The sequence below is a fragment of the Nyctereutes procyonoides genome, unplaced genomic scaffold, assembly GCF_905146905.1.
Source record: "Nyctereutes procyonoides isolate TBG_1078 unplaced genomic scaffold, NYPRO_anot_genome, whole genome shotgun sequence".
In the NCBI taxonomy this organism is placed as follows: Eukaryota; Metazoa; Chordata; class Mammalia; order Carnivora; family Canidae; genus Nyctereutes; species Nyctereutes procyonoides.
In genome coordinates, this window is record NW_026575145.1 from 8,896,836 (window position 1) to 8,914,825 (window position 17,990).

The following is a 17,990-nucleotide window of genomic DNA, read 5'->3' on the forward strand; positions in this document are numbered from 1 at the left end:
ATAGCAATGACTAATATGAAAATGAAATTAAGAAAACATTTCCACTGAGGTGCCTGGATGGCTCAGTCAGTTAAGCACCCAACTCTTGATCTGGGCTCAGGTCTTTATCTCAGGGTCTTGATCTCAGGGTCATGAGATCGAGCCCCACACTGGGCATGGCACCTGCTTAAGATTCTCTCTCTCCCTCTGCCAATCCCACTTGCTTTCTCTCTGAAGAAAATAAAGAAAGAAAAGAAAGAAAAGAAAGAAAAGAAAAGAAAAGAAAAAGAAAGAAAAGAAAAGAAAAGAAAGAAAAGAAAGAAAAGGAAAGAAAAGGAAAAGGAAGGAAAGGAAAGAAAGAAAGAAAAGAAAAAACAATTCCATTTACAATAGCATAAAAATAATAAAAGACTTAGGAATAAGTTTAACAAAGTAAGTTTGCAAACCGTACACTCTGAAAACTACAAAACACTGTCGAAAGAAATTTAAGTTCTAAACAAATGGAAAGATGTCCCAAGTTGATAGATTGTAAGACTTAATATTGTCAAGATGGCAATATTCCCCCAAAGTGATCTACAGAATCAACGCAATCCCTATCAATATTCCAACTGTCTCTTTTGCAAAAATGGGCAGGCAGCTCCTAAAATTCATGGAAAAATGCAAGGTATAGCATTTTCTTCTCTATAGTTGTACAGCCATAAAGGGAGGAAGGGAGGGAGGGAGGGAGGGAGGGAGGGAGAGGGAGGGAGGAAGGACCACTCATACTTCCCAATCTCAAAGTTTACTATAAAGCTATCACAATTAAGATAGTTTAGTAATGGCTTAAGGATAGGCATATCAATAGAATAAAAATAATTATCTAGAAATAAATTTATGGTCAATTGATTTTGAACAGCAATACCAAAACAAATGAACAAAGAACAGTTTTTTCAACAAATGTTACTGGGATAAGAAGATATCTACATGCAAAGGAATGAATGAATCTGGAGCCATACTCATATCATATATAAAAATTAATTAAAGGGGCACCTAGGTGGCTCAGTGGTTCAGTGTCTGCCCTCAGCTCAGGGCAAGATCCCAGGGTCCTGGGTTCGAGTACCACATCAGGCTCCCCGCAGAGAGCCTGCCTCTCCTTCTGCCTATGTCTTAGCCTCTCTCTCTCTGTCTCTCTCATGAATAAATAAAATCTTTAAAAAAAATTAAAATTAACTCAAAATGAATCAGACTCTAATGTAAGAGCTAAACTCTTAAAAGGAATCACAGCTGTACGAAAACTTTATGGCCTTATTTTAAGCAATGGTTTCTTAGATATGACACCAAAGGCACAAACAACCAAAAAAAAAATTAGTTTTCATCAAAATTTAAGATCTTCATACTTCAAAGAGATCAAGCTGCACATCAGGCTCCTTGCTCCTTGCACAACAGCCAAAAAAAAAATTAGTTTTCATCAAAATTTAAGATCTTCATACTTCAAAGAGATCAAGCTGCACATCAGGCTCCTTGCTCCTTGCTCACTTCTACCTCACCCTCTGTCTTGTGCTTTCTCCGTCAAATAAATACATAAAATCTTAAAAAAAAAAAAAAAGTGTTGGAGAGGATTTGGAAAATAGGAACCCTCTTAAAATTGCCAGTGGGAATGTAAAATGCTGCAGCCTCTGTGAAAAACAATTTGGCAGCTCCTCAAAAAGTTAAGCATATGATAAATATGAACCAGTAATTCTACTCCTAGGAATATACCAAGGCGAACTGAAAACATTCACAGAAAATTTATACATGTATGTCCTTGGCAGTATTAATCGTAATAGGCAAAAAAGTGAAAACAAGGCAAATGTCCATGAACTATGAATGGATACTCAAAATGTGGTATGTGGTATATCCATACCATGGAATATTTTTCAGTCATAAAAAGGAATGAAGTACTATTACTTGAGATGAATCTTGAAAGCATGCTAAGTAAAAGAAGCCACAGACAAATAGCTACATATTACATGATTCCATTTACATGAAATATCCAGAACTGACAAATTCATAGAGACAGAAAGTAAATTAGTAATTGTCAAGGGATGGAGAGGGGAAAATTGGGAATAACTGCTAATAAGTACATGGTTTCTTTCTGGGGTGATGGAAATGTTCTGGAATTGTGATGGCTAAACTATAGGGTGACTATCCAAAGAAAAATCACCGAATTGGACACTAAAAAAGGATGAATCTCATGTTATGTGAGTTATAGTTTAATAAAAACGAATTAATCTTGGAATGCATGGGTAGGTCAGTGGTTGAGTGGTTTGCCTTTGGCTCAGGTCATGATCCTGGGGTCCTGGACTCGAGTCCCACATTGGGCTCCCCACAGGCAACCTGCTTCTCCCTCTGCCTAGGTCTCTCCCTCTGTGTGTCTCTAATGAATAAATAATCTTTAAAAAAAAAAAAGAGAGACATTTTTTTTAAACATTTGAAGCAGAACAGCGTTGTGCCATTCTAGCCCCCAGGCCCCTGTGGTAAACACAAGTGTTTTTTAGCAAAGAAACCATCCATATGAAGATACATTTACAGAAAAAATTCTGCAAAATCTGGCTAGGCCACCCCTCTCCATGTGTCTCTCCATTCACAGTCGTATAAAAACTAAGTTTTGATTATCGTTTTTAGTGATGAACAGGAAATATGTTACAGTCTGAAATCATCCCTTGTTCCACCTTATCTCAGTGAATAAGTTGCCATAGCCAGAAACCTGGAAGTCATTCTAGATTCCTTCTCTCTCTCGTCCTTCACATCCAATCAGCAAAATCCTACCCATTTTTGCTCTTAACCACTAAATATTTTTTTCTCATTCAGTACCCTCTTCTTTACCGCTACTTGACTACTCTGTCATCTCTCCCCTACACCATGTCTAGTTCTGTTTTCCTTACATCTAACCTACACGCTACTATCAGGAAGCTAGTTAGTTAAACCAAAAATCTAGTAACACTGAAATTCTTCGAATGCTCTCCAGCACCTACATCAACTGGAATCTACTTACGTCTCCAGCAAGCATCTCTGCACATCATTCATTCCCTGAGCCCACTTTGTATTCTAGAAAAACAGTTCCGAGTTCCATGCACACACAATGCTCATTATGTCCCCTCTGCTTAAGCTATTCTGTTTTCCTAAATACTCAAGAAAATGTAATCTCTCCCACTCCTCAATTTCCCTAGCACTTTTTGCATAAACTCTGGTAAGCAATTAATCAGTTTCTACTTTGTACTGTTGTTTTTTTTTTTTTTTTGTCTTCTCTCCCTTAACAGACAGCATGATACTAGGAGCCCAAACTCAGTTCATTTAGATTCTCCAGAGAATTGTCATACACACACACACACACACACACAATCACTAGACACACTTGGTTGAACAACTGAACACCATGACAACAGTCCTTTTTAATTTAGGTAACAACAACAACAACAAAAAAAAAAATCATAACTGCCCCAATATTTTAAAAGACTTTTTAGATTTTTAATGCAAGTAGTTTAAAACACAAGATATAAGTGGCCCTACACATGTCAACAAAGACACCAAAAACACTCAGGAGAGAAAAATCCATGCAACCTGTTATAAACTGACCTTAAAAAAATAATAATAAAAAAAAAAAAAAACTAAAAACACCTTGAGCACTGGGAGCTCAGTATCTCCAGATTCTACATCGGCACGACCTTTCGCCTGAACATAGAGAAAGAAGCGAAGAACAATCTCACTTATGGTAAAGTATCTCAAAAGAGGACTCTTGAGTAGAAGAAAATGCAGAATTACAATCCCGAGTCCCCGTGCACGCTTAGACGAAACGAGAAGTTCCATCATTCAAAGGAATTCATTTCAGAGGATCGGTCTTCTCAAGTTTCCCACAGTTGAGAGAACCACGTGCCACTGACCCCCAAGCCACCTGAGGAACAGGACCGCAGAGCTAATTCGCTGTAGGAATCCGAAAACGCTTATCACACCCTTGCAAAATCCCGCTAAGGCAGATTCTCTCTTCACCTTCCGGATCTCCAGGTCCCCTGTACCACACACACCAAAAGCCACCCACGCAGCCCAGGAACCTGGCCCCTGCCTGGGACACGGGCCGGAGCCCCCCGGCAGGGGAGGACTCGCTTCAGGACCTGTGCCCACCACAGCTCGGACCGCGAAGCCAAAGTCGGCGGCTTCCTCCCCCAGGAGGCGCCTGCGACCCCGGGGCCAAGGAACCCTGACGCGCCTGCACTCACCCTGCGTAGCTCCTCCAAAACCAGCCCCACGTACGACTGAGGGGCAGTCCTGGGCCCCTCCATGGCGCCAAGGCTGCCCCAACCGAAGCGGCCGCGGCCGGGGCCTGGCGGAGCCCCAACAGGCGGCAGGGGACGCACCGCGTTCGGTCCGGAACCCAAACCTGCACCCGGCAACCGGAGCAGACCACTGCGGCGCCGGCTGCGGGGGGGCTGCGGGAGGATCGGCGCCGGCAGCCCTCAGGGGGCCAACGCTGCCCCCCAGGGAGCCTGCCCCTCGCTATGCTCGAGGTCCTGAAGATCCGAAGGTCCAGTCCCGCCCCTCGCGAGCCCGCGACCTGCCCTCTCCTCACCGCCCGTCACCCCTCAGTTTGGTTGCGGCCCGGCCGCGGCGGGGAGGCGGGGACGCGGGGACGCGGTAACTCTCCCCTCCCTCTTCGCGCGACGTGTCCTTGCCTCGCGTTCTTAAAGGGGCCGGCGCTCTCCTGGGCGAAGCCAACCGCTTTGGAAGTAGAGGGGCTTGAGCCCGAGACGCTGGAATTGTGCCTCGAGCTGTGCGCTGGGGGGGGGGGGGGGGTGGCGCACACAGCCCAGGGGAGTAGGGCCCTGGCACGGGACCGTGGCCGAGGTAGCGGCGTGGCTTATCGTGGAGGCCGCCAGGCGTGCAACCCCGCGGCGGAGCCTGGCGCGGCCTCTCGACCCAAGGGCCGGGACGCCGGGCCGAGCGGCCCACCCCCAGCGCTCCCGTCTCGCAGCCCGCCCGAGACCCTGCCTGCACCCCCACGGAAGCCCTGACTGCATCTGCGTCTCGTACCCCTGGGGACGCTGTCGGCCCACGGAAACTGGCCGCCGCCTTCATTCCCGTCAAAAAAAGGCCTGCAGGGCCCGTGCCCGTGCGTCCTGCCAACCGCGTCCGGACTTTGGACTCTGGGCAGGAAGGCGTCTCGGGTCAGCTGTGGTCTGGGCAGTGTTTAACCTCTCCCACGCAAGAGAACACCGATCCGGCCCCCTCGGTCGGCTTCGAGGGCTTTACTCACACCTGGACTACCTGGGCGCTTGCTAGGCACCACTGGCTTAATGCCAGGAGCTCCTAGTTCCCCGAACGACGACGGAGCAAGCCCCTCCGGATTCTGGCCCAGCGGCTGGGTTTCTCCTCTGCGAAGGGGAGCTAAAAGTAGCATCCTGCGGTCTAAATTTAGGACCCTATTTTTAGGTCTGTCGAATAGAGTACGGAGGGCTGCATTTGTGCGTGGGAGACCTTCAGCTGGCAGAGGTGTAAAGGTTAACCCCTAAGTCGGCCTTGCCAGCAATAATAAGCCTCCACCAACTCGGCCTCCTACAAGCCCTTAGCAAAGCGACACGAAAAGAAGCAGCAGATGCTTCTTCCTAAACAAATCACCCAAGAGAACTTAATAGTTGAACAAAATCTTAAGTCCATAGGAAATTTCTCTGATGTAAGCTGGCAGCAACAGAACAACTGTGCCAAAAAGAATTAAAAAAAAAAAAAAAAAAAAAGCCCAAGTTCACAACAAGTGATTTTCAGGACCAAAATGGGGCCTAGTCGTTTGGAATTCAAAGTGCTCTCATTTGCCACATCAGCCTGAGGAGTTTCAGGAACTATCAGTATCAGAACGCAGCAGAAATTGCTTAATAATTCTCCATTTTTAAGGTATTACACAACCTTCTGATATGTTGGATAGTGTTTTGAAATTAAATTATGTGAATAGCCTATTAAAGTCAAAACAGAAGCATAACCAAAATTTTATGTTTAAAATTTCAGAGAATCTTAGAACAATGTACGTATCAATTAGAGCATTGATAAAAAAAAATTCTTAATGTCTGAACATTTCCAGAAAACTCTAGAAACATTTTCAGCTCTCAGAACTTATTTATAACCTAAAACATTTTTTAAATCCTTTTGCCCACCCTAAGGCAGTCTGTGCCATTTTCCAATTTTTCAATAATCACCATTCCAAATACTAAAAACATAAATTAGGGACAAAAGAATAAATGAAATTGTTTAAAAATCTAAAAGATTTCCCTGTAACAAAAACACAGTAAAACTTAAACTCGGTGTCAAAGTCAAACCTAATTTCTCTTCTGTACACTTAATAGTCATATAGAAACTTACCTCTTCCTCTAGATCTTTCAATTCCATTTTTTAAAAAGTTCATGTTAAAATATCTTAACTTGTAAATAAAGTTCTACTAATCGCCTCATATCCTTGAGAAAGATTTCAGATTCTAATACATCTGCACTCTTCGGTTCCACATAGACTGTGATCCTGTTTTGACACTTGTGCGGTAAAGGGGTGCTGTAGGTGGAGTTGTGACTACCAACACAGGATCCAATTTCATGGCCGTCACTCCTGATTAAATACTTTTTTTTTTTTCTAAAATATCATACACGTTACTACCCTCTTAAAAATCTACAGTTGAAAAGAGATATCCTGAATTTGATAACTGATAAAAATTTAATTGAATGTTTTATTCTAGTCTATTCATATAGAATACATGACTTTTACCATGAAAAAGATATCCAAAGATTGTTCTCAAGTAGGCATGGGATTTTGCTGTCTTATGTAGACATGCTTTAAGGGAACTGGAGAATAAATGCTGTGTGTTAGTGACAGCTACTAGGAAGCATCCAAGAACACTGGAAACATGTTAACCAGTAAACCTTGTCCACAACTTAGAAACTGATTTCCCTTGTGAAAGGCCCTGTTGCAAAGCTGTAAGTACTAGTTACACCCATTTAATTAAACAGGCAATGTTATGGGTCGTAGGATCTAGTTCTTTAGAAGAAAACCAAACATACTGAGCCACACTTTGATTCTCTGTACTAGTAGTGATGTAAGAGTTGTTCTCAGAACAATCTGAATCAGGCATTACCTGTTGAACAAGAGCTGGGTAATTTCCTTTGTTTGTTCCACATATAAATGAAGCATTCTAATTAAGAGTACATAAATGTTAGAACTCAAAAAGCTTCCTCAATTATAAAGTAGATAGAAAGTAGCATTAATTCCTATTACTTAAATAATTTTTTAAAATTATGCTGTATACAAAATCTAGCTGAAATCACTAGCAAATAGAAACAATCACCTGAAACATTTAAGCAGAAGAAAAGGAAAATTTTCACCTAAATTTAACAGGAAAATTGCTCAAATTTTCCATTTACTGCAGCTATTCAAACCTATATTATGGGAGCTTAGTAGATACACTAAGATTATTAGAATTCTAGGTCTGGCAGGAATTCTTCAGAACATTTAGTCCAAACATTATGAACTTAAAGCCCTATAAAGGCCAAGCAGGTAAAATAAATGTAGGGAAATGATAAAATCATTTCTATCCAATGCAAGCACTATTCCCTGCGCTTCTTGTTGCCGTATGAAATGGGAGACTACATATTACAGTCTTCTACTTTTTCAAAAAAAAAAACAAATTCAGGTTTTTGTATGAACTCACTTTTTAAAATGTTAGTAACTGGTTCTTAATTTTTTAAACAATGCACAAGTCAGCATTGACCAGCAGCGTGTCATCTAATCTCAACCTCATATAGCAGAGTTTTAAACCTGAGACTGCCCTACAGAATAAGTGACTTTCCAGGGTCACAAGGTAATTTCCATAAATTTAAATTCAGTATTCCCATGTCTAAAAGATTTCAATCAAAATGGTTAAAGTAGGGACCCCTGGGAGGCTCAGCCTTTGGGTTGAGCATCTGCCTTCTGCTCAGGGCATGATCCCTGAGTCCCGGGATCGAGTCCCACATCAGGCTCCCTGCATGGAGCCTGCTTCTCCCTCTGCCTACCTATGTCTCTGCCTCTCTTTCTGTGTGTCTCTCATGAATAAATAAGTAAAATCTTTAAAAAAAAATGGTTAAAGTAAAATGTGTTTGTATTTACTGAGTCCACAAAAATAAACATACTTCATAGCCTTTATTAAATAAGCACTTTATATGAGAGGTGAATGTGGCATACTGATTAATAAATTATTATTTTTTTAATTTAGTAACTCCATAAGTACAATTTGTAGGGGAAGGGTTGACAGGGGAGGTATGTGTCAGTAGGACATACCAGTATAGAACTAATTCCATGGGTAGTTGAAAGTTTTATTATGACTTTCTATAATTATTATTAGTGTTTCTTTTCTCCTGTGATGGAGCAGATTTCTAAGTAAAGTTTTTAATCAGCGTCTTTAAGACCAAATCATACGGGGTAAATTAATCACTTCTCTGGGCTTGTTTACCAGGTAATATCTAACTCTCTGAAACCTTAGCAAAGAAATAAAGTGAAGAGGAAGCCTCTGAAAGCAAACTGATATATGTTATTAAGCCCAGTTTTCACAGACTCTTGTCACAGTCCCCACCATCTACCTGGTCACCCAAGCTAGAAATCTGGTAAATTATCCTCACTTTTCAATTTTCCTCTCCATGCTACATTCAATCATTAAATCCAATGAATTCTATCTACAAAAGACCCATCTAGTTTGTCCTTCCAAATACATTAACAACCACCATCAGATATTAGACCAAGGTTATAAAGGGTGGCTAGGGGCAGCCTGGGTGGCTCAGCGGTTTAGCGCCGCCTTCAGCCCAGGGTGTGATCTTGGAGACCTGGAATTGAGTCCCACATCAGGCTCCCTGCATGGAGCCTGCTTCTCGCTCTGCCTGTCTCTGCCTCTCTGTGTGTGTGTGTCTCTCATGAATAAATAAATAAAATCTTTTTTAAAAATTAAATAAATAAATAAATAAATAAATAAATAAATAAATAAATAAAAAGGGTGGCTAGTGCGCCAAACTTGATCCACAGAACATTTTGTCTTTCTTTTTAACTTGAATGTTTGCCACCATTCAAAATTAAGAGATTTCACACAAAATATCCAGATTTCCAACTTATCTTGAACTATCAAAAGATCTGGCAAAACCAGGCTAAAGGTAAATAGTAGCTAACATCCTTTGGAGAAAGCATACACACTCCATTGGTTACAGTTCTCAACTTTACCTATGTTTCATTCATTTCATTTGAGTTTATATACCCTGATTTAGACCTTCACCATTTATTTCCTAAACTAATGCAATTAACTTCTTGACCATACCTGCCTTTGGTCTTTACCTGTTCAATCTTCATTTGATAATGTTGGCAGATACACTTTATAAATGAAACTTTTTCATTTTATTCCCTGCTTAAAATTCTTCAATAGTGCCCCATTATCTATAAGATAGTATAACATTCAAAGCTATTCTTGATTTAATCCCTGTATAATCTTCATTATCATCCTATATTCAATCAGACTGAATTGTTTATAGTTCTCCAAAAATGCCTTGATCTCTTCTACTTCTTTACCTTTAAAAATGTTCTCTCCTCAACCTAGAATGCCGACCCTTCCTTTGTCTAAGTCCTCCTCCTTCAAGGTAAGCTCAAATATGATCTCCTCTGAGACACTTTCCCAGGCCCTACTTCCCCACCATCTCTAGCTACCACATCCAGTTGGTCTACTAGGGCATCAGTAGGCTGATCAGTCTGTTAATAGCATCCTATGGCTACTACAGCACTGTATTTTAATTACTGTTGTTTTTTTTTTTTACCTATGTCCTTCAACTAGAGTAATCTCCTTAAACCAGCTACTGTTAAATTTCATCTTAAAATATAAGAAGATAAAAGTGCTTCTTCAATTATTTATATGTTAACAGTAGATGAGAAAAGGAAAAAAATTGTAAAAGGCCTTCTACATAAAGTACTATAGCTAAGTCCTTTGCAATATCTCATCTGCAATAAATGAGATAGGATTTAATAGGATTTACAATAAAGGTAGACAGATTTTGGAATTTTGGCTACAGCCTGGTCAAATTTTGAGATATTAGTTGCTTTTGTAAGATTCTCAATACACTACTTTGAGATCACAGCTATTATTCAGATACTAATAATTTGCTTAAGATCCATTTAGCTCATATTATTTCTAAGTTAATCCATTTAGCATAATTTTCCCTGATTTGAAAAAAAAATGGAATAAAATAGAAAAAATAAAACAATGCTGAAGATCAACAAAACTTAAAGGCTAAAAAAAAATCCTTAACAATATCCTTGCAACAAAATGTTCATGTAAGAGAAACCTTACAGTTAAGATTTTATGGAAAGAGAAATATTATGTAATGTTTGCATAGGGAAGATTCACTCAAACATCATTTTCAACTACTCCTCTATTTAGAAAAATAGGTAAAATTATTGCAAAAGATTTAAAAGTTCAACTTACCCCTTTTGTAAGGATTATAATTGATGAAAATGCAGAATTCATTAAATCAAAAATGTCAATTTGAAATAAATATTTCAGAATCTGCCACTCAGAAGCATCTTCTGTCAATAAAAATAAGTTAACACTTGATGTGATATAAGTTTTGAATCTAATTTCTTTCTTAATTGCTGCATTAGAGAACAAATAATTTTTTCTTACCTTTTTGAGCAATGTAATTTTGAGAAGGCAAAACGTAATCGGGTGAAACCATTGGACTATTTGGCAGGGTATTTTCCACAGATCTGTCTATGTCTGCCTCAGTAGATCCTTTAGTATCCAGTGATATTTTTGATTTTTCACCATTATTTTTAGAATATAGAGTTTTGAAATGTACTTCTTTATGAATTCTCATGGGCGACTCTATTTTAGAGGCCTTATCTGCAAATAAAATTAGAAATGTTTGGGGGTTTTTAAGATTTCTCTATTTACTTTAAAGAGATAAAGAACATGCATGTACATTAGGGAAGGGGCAGAGGGAGAGAATCTTCAAGCAGACTCCTCACTGAGTGGGAATCCCCCACATGGGGCTCCACATGGGGCTCCATGCAGGGCTCAGTCCCACAGCCCATTAGATCATGACCTGAGCCAAAATCAAGAGTTGGACACTCAACCAAGCCATCTAGGTGCCTGGAGTTCTTTTAATACTTGCTTTGTTCTGGGCTTCCCTTTTGTTTTCTAGGCAGGCCATTCTTTGAATTTTTGTGGTCATTGTGACACTTCTTTATGGAAAGAATTCACTAAAACATAAATTGCAACCTGCATTCGTTCCTACTGTTAACATAATAAATTACCACACACTTAGTGACTTAAACAATATAAACATATTCTCTTAGTGCTCTGGAGGTCAAAAGTCCTAAAACCAAGGTGTTGACAAGGTTGTGTTTCTTCCTTAGGCTCTAGAGGAGAATCTATTTCCTTGCCTTTTCTACCTTCCAGAGGCTACCTGCATCCCTTAACTCATGGCCCCTTCTTTCATTTTCAAAGATAGCACTACAGCATCTTCTAACCTATCCCTTGCTCTGACCCTCTTTCTTCCACTTTTAACAAACCTTGTGATAATATTGGTTCCACTAGGATAATCTCTCCATCTCAGGATGATTAATTTAATCACATATGCAAGGTCATTTTTATCATGTCAAGTAACATAGTCACAGAGTCTGGGAATTAAGACATGAACACCTTTGAATGGTCATTATTCAGCCTACCACAATGTCTTTTCTTTATTCTTTTACCAAGGAAAAGTTTTTAAAACTAAATTGCCTTTTTGTCCTAAAAACTATTTTTTAGGGGCGGCCCTGGTGGCTCAGCGGTTTAGCGCCACCTTCAGCCCAGGGTGTGATCCTAGAGACCCGGGATCCAGTCCTACATCAGGCTCCCTGCATGGAGCCTGCCTCTCTCTCTGCCTGTGTCTCTGCCTCTCTCTCTCTCATGACTAAATAAATAAAATCTTAAAAAAAAAAAAAAGCCCTATTTTAAAAAAATATATAACGTAGACAACAACTCCATTGTTGTCTCTTTTGTTGTTGTTATAAGCTTATAACTAAGGGTAAGACATTAAATAATTCTTCATAGGATTCCTCTTAGATATATTTATTACCTAAGAAAGTATAATATTTAAATGCATTTGCAAAAATATATATCCCTGCCATTCAAGAAAATTGGTAAGATAGATTTTTCTTACTTTATCTGTTAGAGAACCAGAAAAGTCAAAATGACCAATATTATTTAAAGTATCTTAGTATGAATCCTTTTTTGTACAGAAGGATTTATTTAAAATAAAAAACAGTAAGACACTACTACATCATGATACTGTCACACTGGGCTTTTAACACAAGACTTGCTCTGGAGGGGCATAAAACACAAACTGATTCATAAGCATAGCAATTAACAAAATAAAGCAATGAAATCAAATTTATTTTAGTAAGAACTCAGAATCAAGCTTCAGAAGGACTCAACATGATACTTCCATCTGGGGACTTGATACAAAAAATTTAGATTGAACTGCCATGAGCAGATGGCAAAAGCTACCTGCAAATGAAGCTTCAGATTAGAAAATACTGTTTTACCACCTATTGGGGATAAGTTGCAATTGGAATAATTTAATATGGTCAGTAGCTATTTCAATGATCACCTTGCCTGGATACTTTCCCATAACCACTCTGCTGGTTGCTGTAATCATGACAACCACCTATTCTATTTAATAAATAGAACAAACTGTGCCAGTTACACAAAGAAAGACAATATTAGGGCAGCCCAGGTGGCTCAGTGGTTCAGCGCCTGCCTTTAATCCGGGGCCTGATCCTGGAGACCCGGGATCAAGTCCCATGTCGGGCTTCATGCAGGGAGCCTGCTCCTCCCTCTGCTGTGTCTCTGCCTCTCTCTCTCTCTCTCTCTCTCTCTTTCTTTCTCTCTGTCTCTTAATAATAAATAAATATTTTTTAAAAAAGAAAGATGATATTAAAACTTACAGCAGTTAATTTGCACGTTATGCAGTGTAGGCCACTGGATCATGCATATCTACAACACATATTTGCCAGTATGTACTATTAAATATAAAACTCATTATCACTCAGACTTTTTAAAAGATATTTTATCTATTTATATTAGAAAGAGCACACACGCATGGGAGTGGGGAGTGGGAGAGGGAGGAGAGAGAAGCAGATTCCTCGCTGAGTGTGAAGCCTGACATGGGGCTCAATCCCAGGACCCTTAGATCATGACCCAAGCTGAGGTCAGATGCTTAACTGACCTAGGCACCCAGGTGCCCTCTCTCTCAAACTTGAAATGAGATTGCTCCAAAGAGGAAGAACCATCCACTACCAAAGAAACTATATTAACCATTCACAAAGAAAGATACCCATGGTCTTAGTATATTTGAAACAAATTTGAAAATGACAGGATAGCAATCAAATGTGAGGTTATTGTACTTTTCCTACCCTCTTGCAGTTTTGTTAATTTCAAAGTCAATCATTGTTTCCCCCTTAATCCCATCTCCAGTGTGTTATTATATATATCATATTATCCAGTGGATAAATTAGAAGAAATGATGAATAAGTAGAAGCTTTTTAAATCCTATAATCGGATACATCTTTTATATCAAGCAAAAATGTTGAATGATTGAGAAGAATCCTCATTGGCTAGTAATTATAGGATGTTTTATATTTTTTAAGTGTGTTATTTACTAATTTACTAGAGTGTGTTGTATAAAAGAAATATAGATAATATAAGTTCAAACTATATTCTTTACATCATATTTAAGTTATTTTAGCAATTAAGTGAAGATTGACAGTATTAAAGTAACATTTTGTTTATGTTGGCTCAATAGAAAAGATATTTTTTTTTTTTTAAATTTTATTTATTTATGATAGTCACACAGGGAGAGAGAGAGAGGCAGAGACACAGGCAGAGGGAGAAGCAGGCTCCATGCACCGGGAGCCTGACGTGGGATTCGATCCCGGGTCTCCAGGATCGCACCCTGGGCCAAAGGCAGGCGCCAAACCACTGCACCACCCAGGGACCCCGAAAAGATATTTTAAGTAGAATATGAAAGTAAAAAATTTCAAGATATCCTCATCCTGTTTAGTAAAAAATGTGCCTCCATAAGTATGCACAAGTATATGCTTATTTTCTCATTCAGACCCAATAACAACATAAGGTTGTGCTGAGAAGTCAAATTAAAATCAATGATAAAATTGTATTTTGGATTTCATTCTTATGCTATGATGTCTGTCAAAGGCAAAATTACACGTTTCCTTTAATTTGGTGATCTCATGGATTCACATATTGCTTCAGTAAGTGCCATAAATTTCCGAGAAGGAACTCAAGAAATTATAAATCTATCACTGCTTTTTTTACAGAAGTTATAAATCTCTACGGGCAGAGAAAAATCTTATATTATCCAACTGATCATATGATCATTAGGGAAAATATAAGTTTTATTTTGCATTTCAGTGTAACAAGGCTGATAGAGATTTAAATAAAATATTCCTGATTTTTCTGATTTTTTGCTACATATTAAATTTTTTAATGATTTATACCTTTAAATGATAATATACCTGAGTTCAAATTAGAATGAAAATATATATGCATATCTTTTGAGAACCTTCATTTAAAAAGGATTATCTGAGATGCCTGGGGGGCTTAGTCCATTAAGCATCTGACTTTGGCTCAGGTCATGACCTTGGGATCCTAGGAACCATCCTTTAGTTGGGCTCCCTGCTGAGTGGAGTCTGCTCCTCCCTCTTCCTCTGCCCCTATCCCCTGCTTGTGTTCTCTCTCTCTCAAATAAATAAAATCCTAAAAAATTAAATTAAATTAAAAGGATTATCCTTCCCCAAAATTAATTGAAAAAAATTATAACTTGAAACCTAGGTCAAAATTTCCTACATTTATATTGTTGCAACATATATCCATGTGCATAACATATCAAATAGCCATTTATTTTAAGATAATTCAATTTTCTTTCTTTTTTTTTTTTTTTTTAAGATTTACTTATTCATGAGGGACACAGAAAGAGAGGCACGGAGACACAGGCAGAGGGACAAGCAGGCTCCTCGCAGGGAGCCCAATGTGGGACTCAATTCCAGATCCTGGGATCAGGCCCTGAGCCGAAGGCAGATGCTCAACCGCTGAGCCACCCAGGCATCCCAGATAATTCAATTTTCAAACACAGTTTAAACTGATCATTTGATTGAACTAACTAATTAGAGTTAAAGGAGAAAAAATGTTCTAACCAGTCCTCACCTGAAGTATAGAATTCAGGTAAACTGTGGAATTTACTTCTCAGTTACTTTTTAAGACAATGATAGGAAAATATCAGTGCAGTTCTGAAAAGCAGTATTAAAGATTAGTAAGAGAATTATTTAGTGTCTAATTTTGCACTTTCAATTATGAATTTAACATAGCATTTTGATACTGTCACTTATTTAGCATTGTTCAAAAGGTAAAAGTCTCAAGTAAGCAAACACATATCAGCAATTTAAAAATGCCACCTGTGGACATTAAAGTTAAAAATGAGCAAATGGGGGGTGCCTGGGTGGCTCAGTTGGCTAAGGATCTGATTCTTGGTTTCAGCTCAGGTCTTCATCTCAGAGTTGTGGGATCAAGTCTGAGGTGGACCCTGTGCTCAGTGCAGTCTGCTGGAGATTATCTCCTTGTCTCTCATTCTCTGGTCCCCGCTCTACTCATGCATGCTCTCTTTCTCTCTCTCTCTAAAATAAATAAATAAAATCCCAAAAACAAAATCTTAAAAAAAAAAAAGGAGCAATCAACTCAGGAGTCTAAATACAATGAGACTATTGTAAACACAGGACTCAAATAGTGATCTACAACATTGTTTAATGGCATTAGGGGAAATATTTAATTCTATTATTAATTACACTTAAACATTTATGTAGCTAAACTCTTTTTAAAATATTGTTTTAACTGGGGGTTCCTGGGTGGCTCAGTCAGTTAACCATCTGCCTTCAGCTCAGGTCATGATCCCAGGGTCCTGGGATAGAGCCCATGTCAGTCAGGCTTCACACTCAGCAGGGGTGCTGCTTCTCCTTCTCTCCCTTTGTCCTGCCCCCCCATCTCATGCTCTGTCTCTCTCTCAGTATCAAATAAATAAATAAAATCTTTCAAAACATAAAATAAAATAGTGTTTTAGCTGCATTTAAAATAAATACGTCTGGGGATTCTGGGTTGCTCAGCAGTTGAGCATCTGCCTTTGGCTAAAAGCATGATCCCGGAGTCCCAGGACTGAGTCCCACATCAGGCTTCCTGCATGGAGCCTGCTTCTCCCTCTGCCTATGTCGCTACCTCTCTCTCTCTGTGTCTCTCATGAATAAATAAATAAACTATTTTTAAATAAATAAATAAATAAATAATAAAATAAATACATTTGTTAAGAAAAATGGATACTTCCTATAGCATTTCTATAATTAATTAACTAATTAAATTAATTTCAGGGTATTATTTTCACATGACTTAAACCTGGGCTTTAAGATTTACATGAGATACAGATATGCCTTTCTTATAATTGTTTATAATAAACAGAATTTTAAGTCTAATAAAATAATGAAGAACTTTTCATATTTAACTGTACTTGGGAAACTCATTATTTAAATAAGTTCAATTGGAGTATTTTGTAAAATAGTTACTAATATTATAATATAAATAATTGTTCCCTAATTTATCTGTTTTGTAAAGACCTTTGTCAGTATATTATTGTTTCTGTAAATCTGGTTGTCTCAGCCTTTCATAAGTATTGATTTAAGATCAGTAATTCATTTTTTATGCATTCTTTCTGATTAAGGCAAATTTTCATTTGGTATTTCCTAAAAGAGTTGTTGAAATTATCTGAAAATTTTGGCTGTTGTACCTATTTCTCCAATAGCCAAAAAATAGGGCCTGTGGCTTTATCTGAATTCCTTTTAGTATTCCTTTTTAAAAACAAATTTTACATGACCCCAGGTTATTTTCCATTTACTTAATATCATAATATTTTGGAATAATCTACTTTGTGTATATAGAATGGCAATATCTTTTTTTAGAAACTTAAAGGAATTTCCAAATGTTTTCATGAAAGTCCCTCAAAACTAGTTATAATTCCATAAATGCCTTATTCTCATTTGATTGTTCTCCAAGTTTTCTTTTTTTTTAAAGATTTTATTTATTTATTTGACAGAGAGAGAGAGTCAGAGAACACAAACAGGGGGTTGTCAGAGGGAGAAGGAGAAGCAGGCTCCCCACTGAGCAGGGAGATCATCCCAGGACCCTGAAATCATGACCTGAACTGAAGGCAGACACCCAACTAACTGAGCCACTTAGGGGCCCCCTCTCCAAGTTTTCATATTTAGAAATTGTCTTAGCATCACTCTATGAAATAATAAATTCTAAACAAATTCTACTAATAATAAATATCAAGTAATATTCAGGATGCCCTTGAGTTTCTATACATATGCTCTAAAATATTTTCATATATCTATATTTTGAGTCTTCTCTATTTCTGGATCTGTTATTGTTTTGCTTTATTTTAGTCTCAGTTATTTACTACTTTTATCTGCTTATTTTGCAAATATCCCTTTAGGATCTAACACATGTAGGACAAAATAATTTCCTCTTTAGCCTTTGATAATCTAGGACTTTAATATTTTTAGTCATTCAAAAGCATCACACCTACACCTTCCTCCTTTAGAAAAGGGTGAGAATCTAAGTCTACGTTCTGTTTAAGGATATTAATTAAGTAAAGAGCTCACATTTTGGAGACTTAAGAAATGGTATATAGTTCCTCTGGAAATTCAAGCAAATCAGCCTTTTCTGATGGAAATAAATGTGTTTGCATCTGAGTCTGCAACATTGTTGATCTTCTCTAATGAAAGGCTCTCTATCATTCTACGGTTCAATTGTTCCTGTATTATTGGCCAGTATTTGCAGAGTTTCTAATCTGTCCATCAGAGAGACATCAGAATAGAGATGTGGGAAAGTCATGTTATATAATTCTTTACTTAAA

General features: G+C 38.3%; 1 protein-coding gene across 12 annotated transcripts in view; it reads right to left on the reverse strand.

Annotated features, from left to right (window-relative positions):
* Positions 1-17,990, reverse strand: part of MIA2 (MIA SH3 domain ER export factor 2) — a 91,047-nt gene that overhangs the window by 62,525 nt on the left and 10,532 nt on the right. For 3 of the 12 annotated variants that reach the window (XM_055309076.1, XM_055309077.1, XM_055309075.1), the window contains exons 5-6: positions 10,655-10,873; positions 10,457-10,557 (exon numbers count right to left, since the gene is read on the reverse strand). In XM_055309076.1, the coding sequence (XP_055165051.1) occupies positions 10,457-10,557; positions 10,655-10,873 (320 nt within the window). Of the gene's footprint in view, positions 1-4,211; positions 4,480-5,022; positions 5,127-5,247; positions 5,268-6,339; positions 6,474-10,456; positions 10,558-10,654; positions 10,874-17,990 lie in introns of those variants that run through there. The other 9 variants (XM_055309087.1, XM_055309082.1, XM_055309081.1 and 6 more) reach the window with 7 other exon arrangements.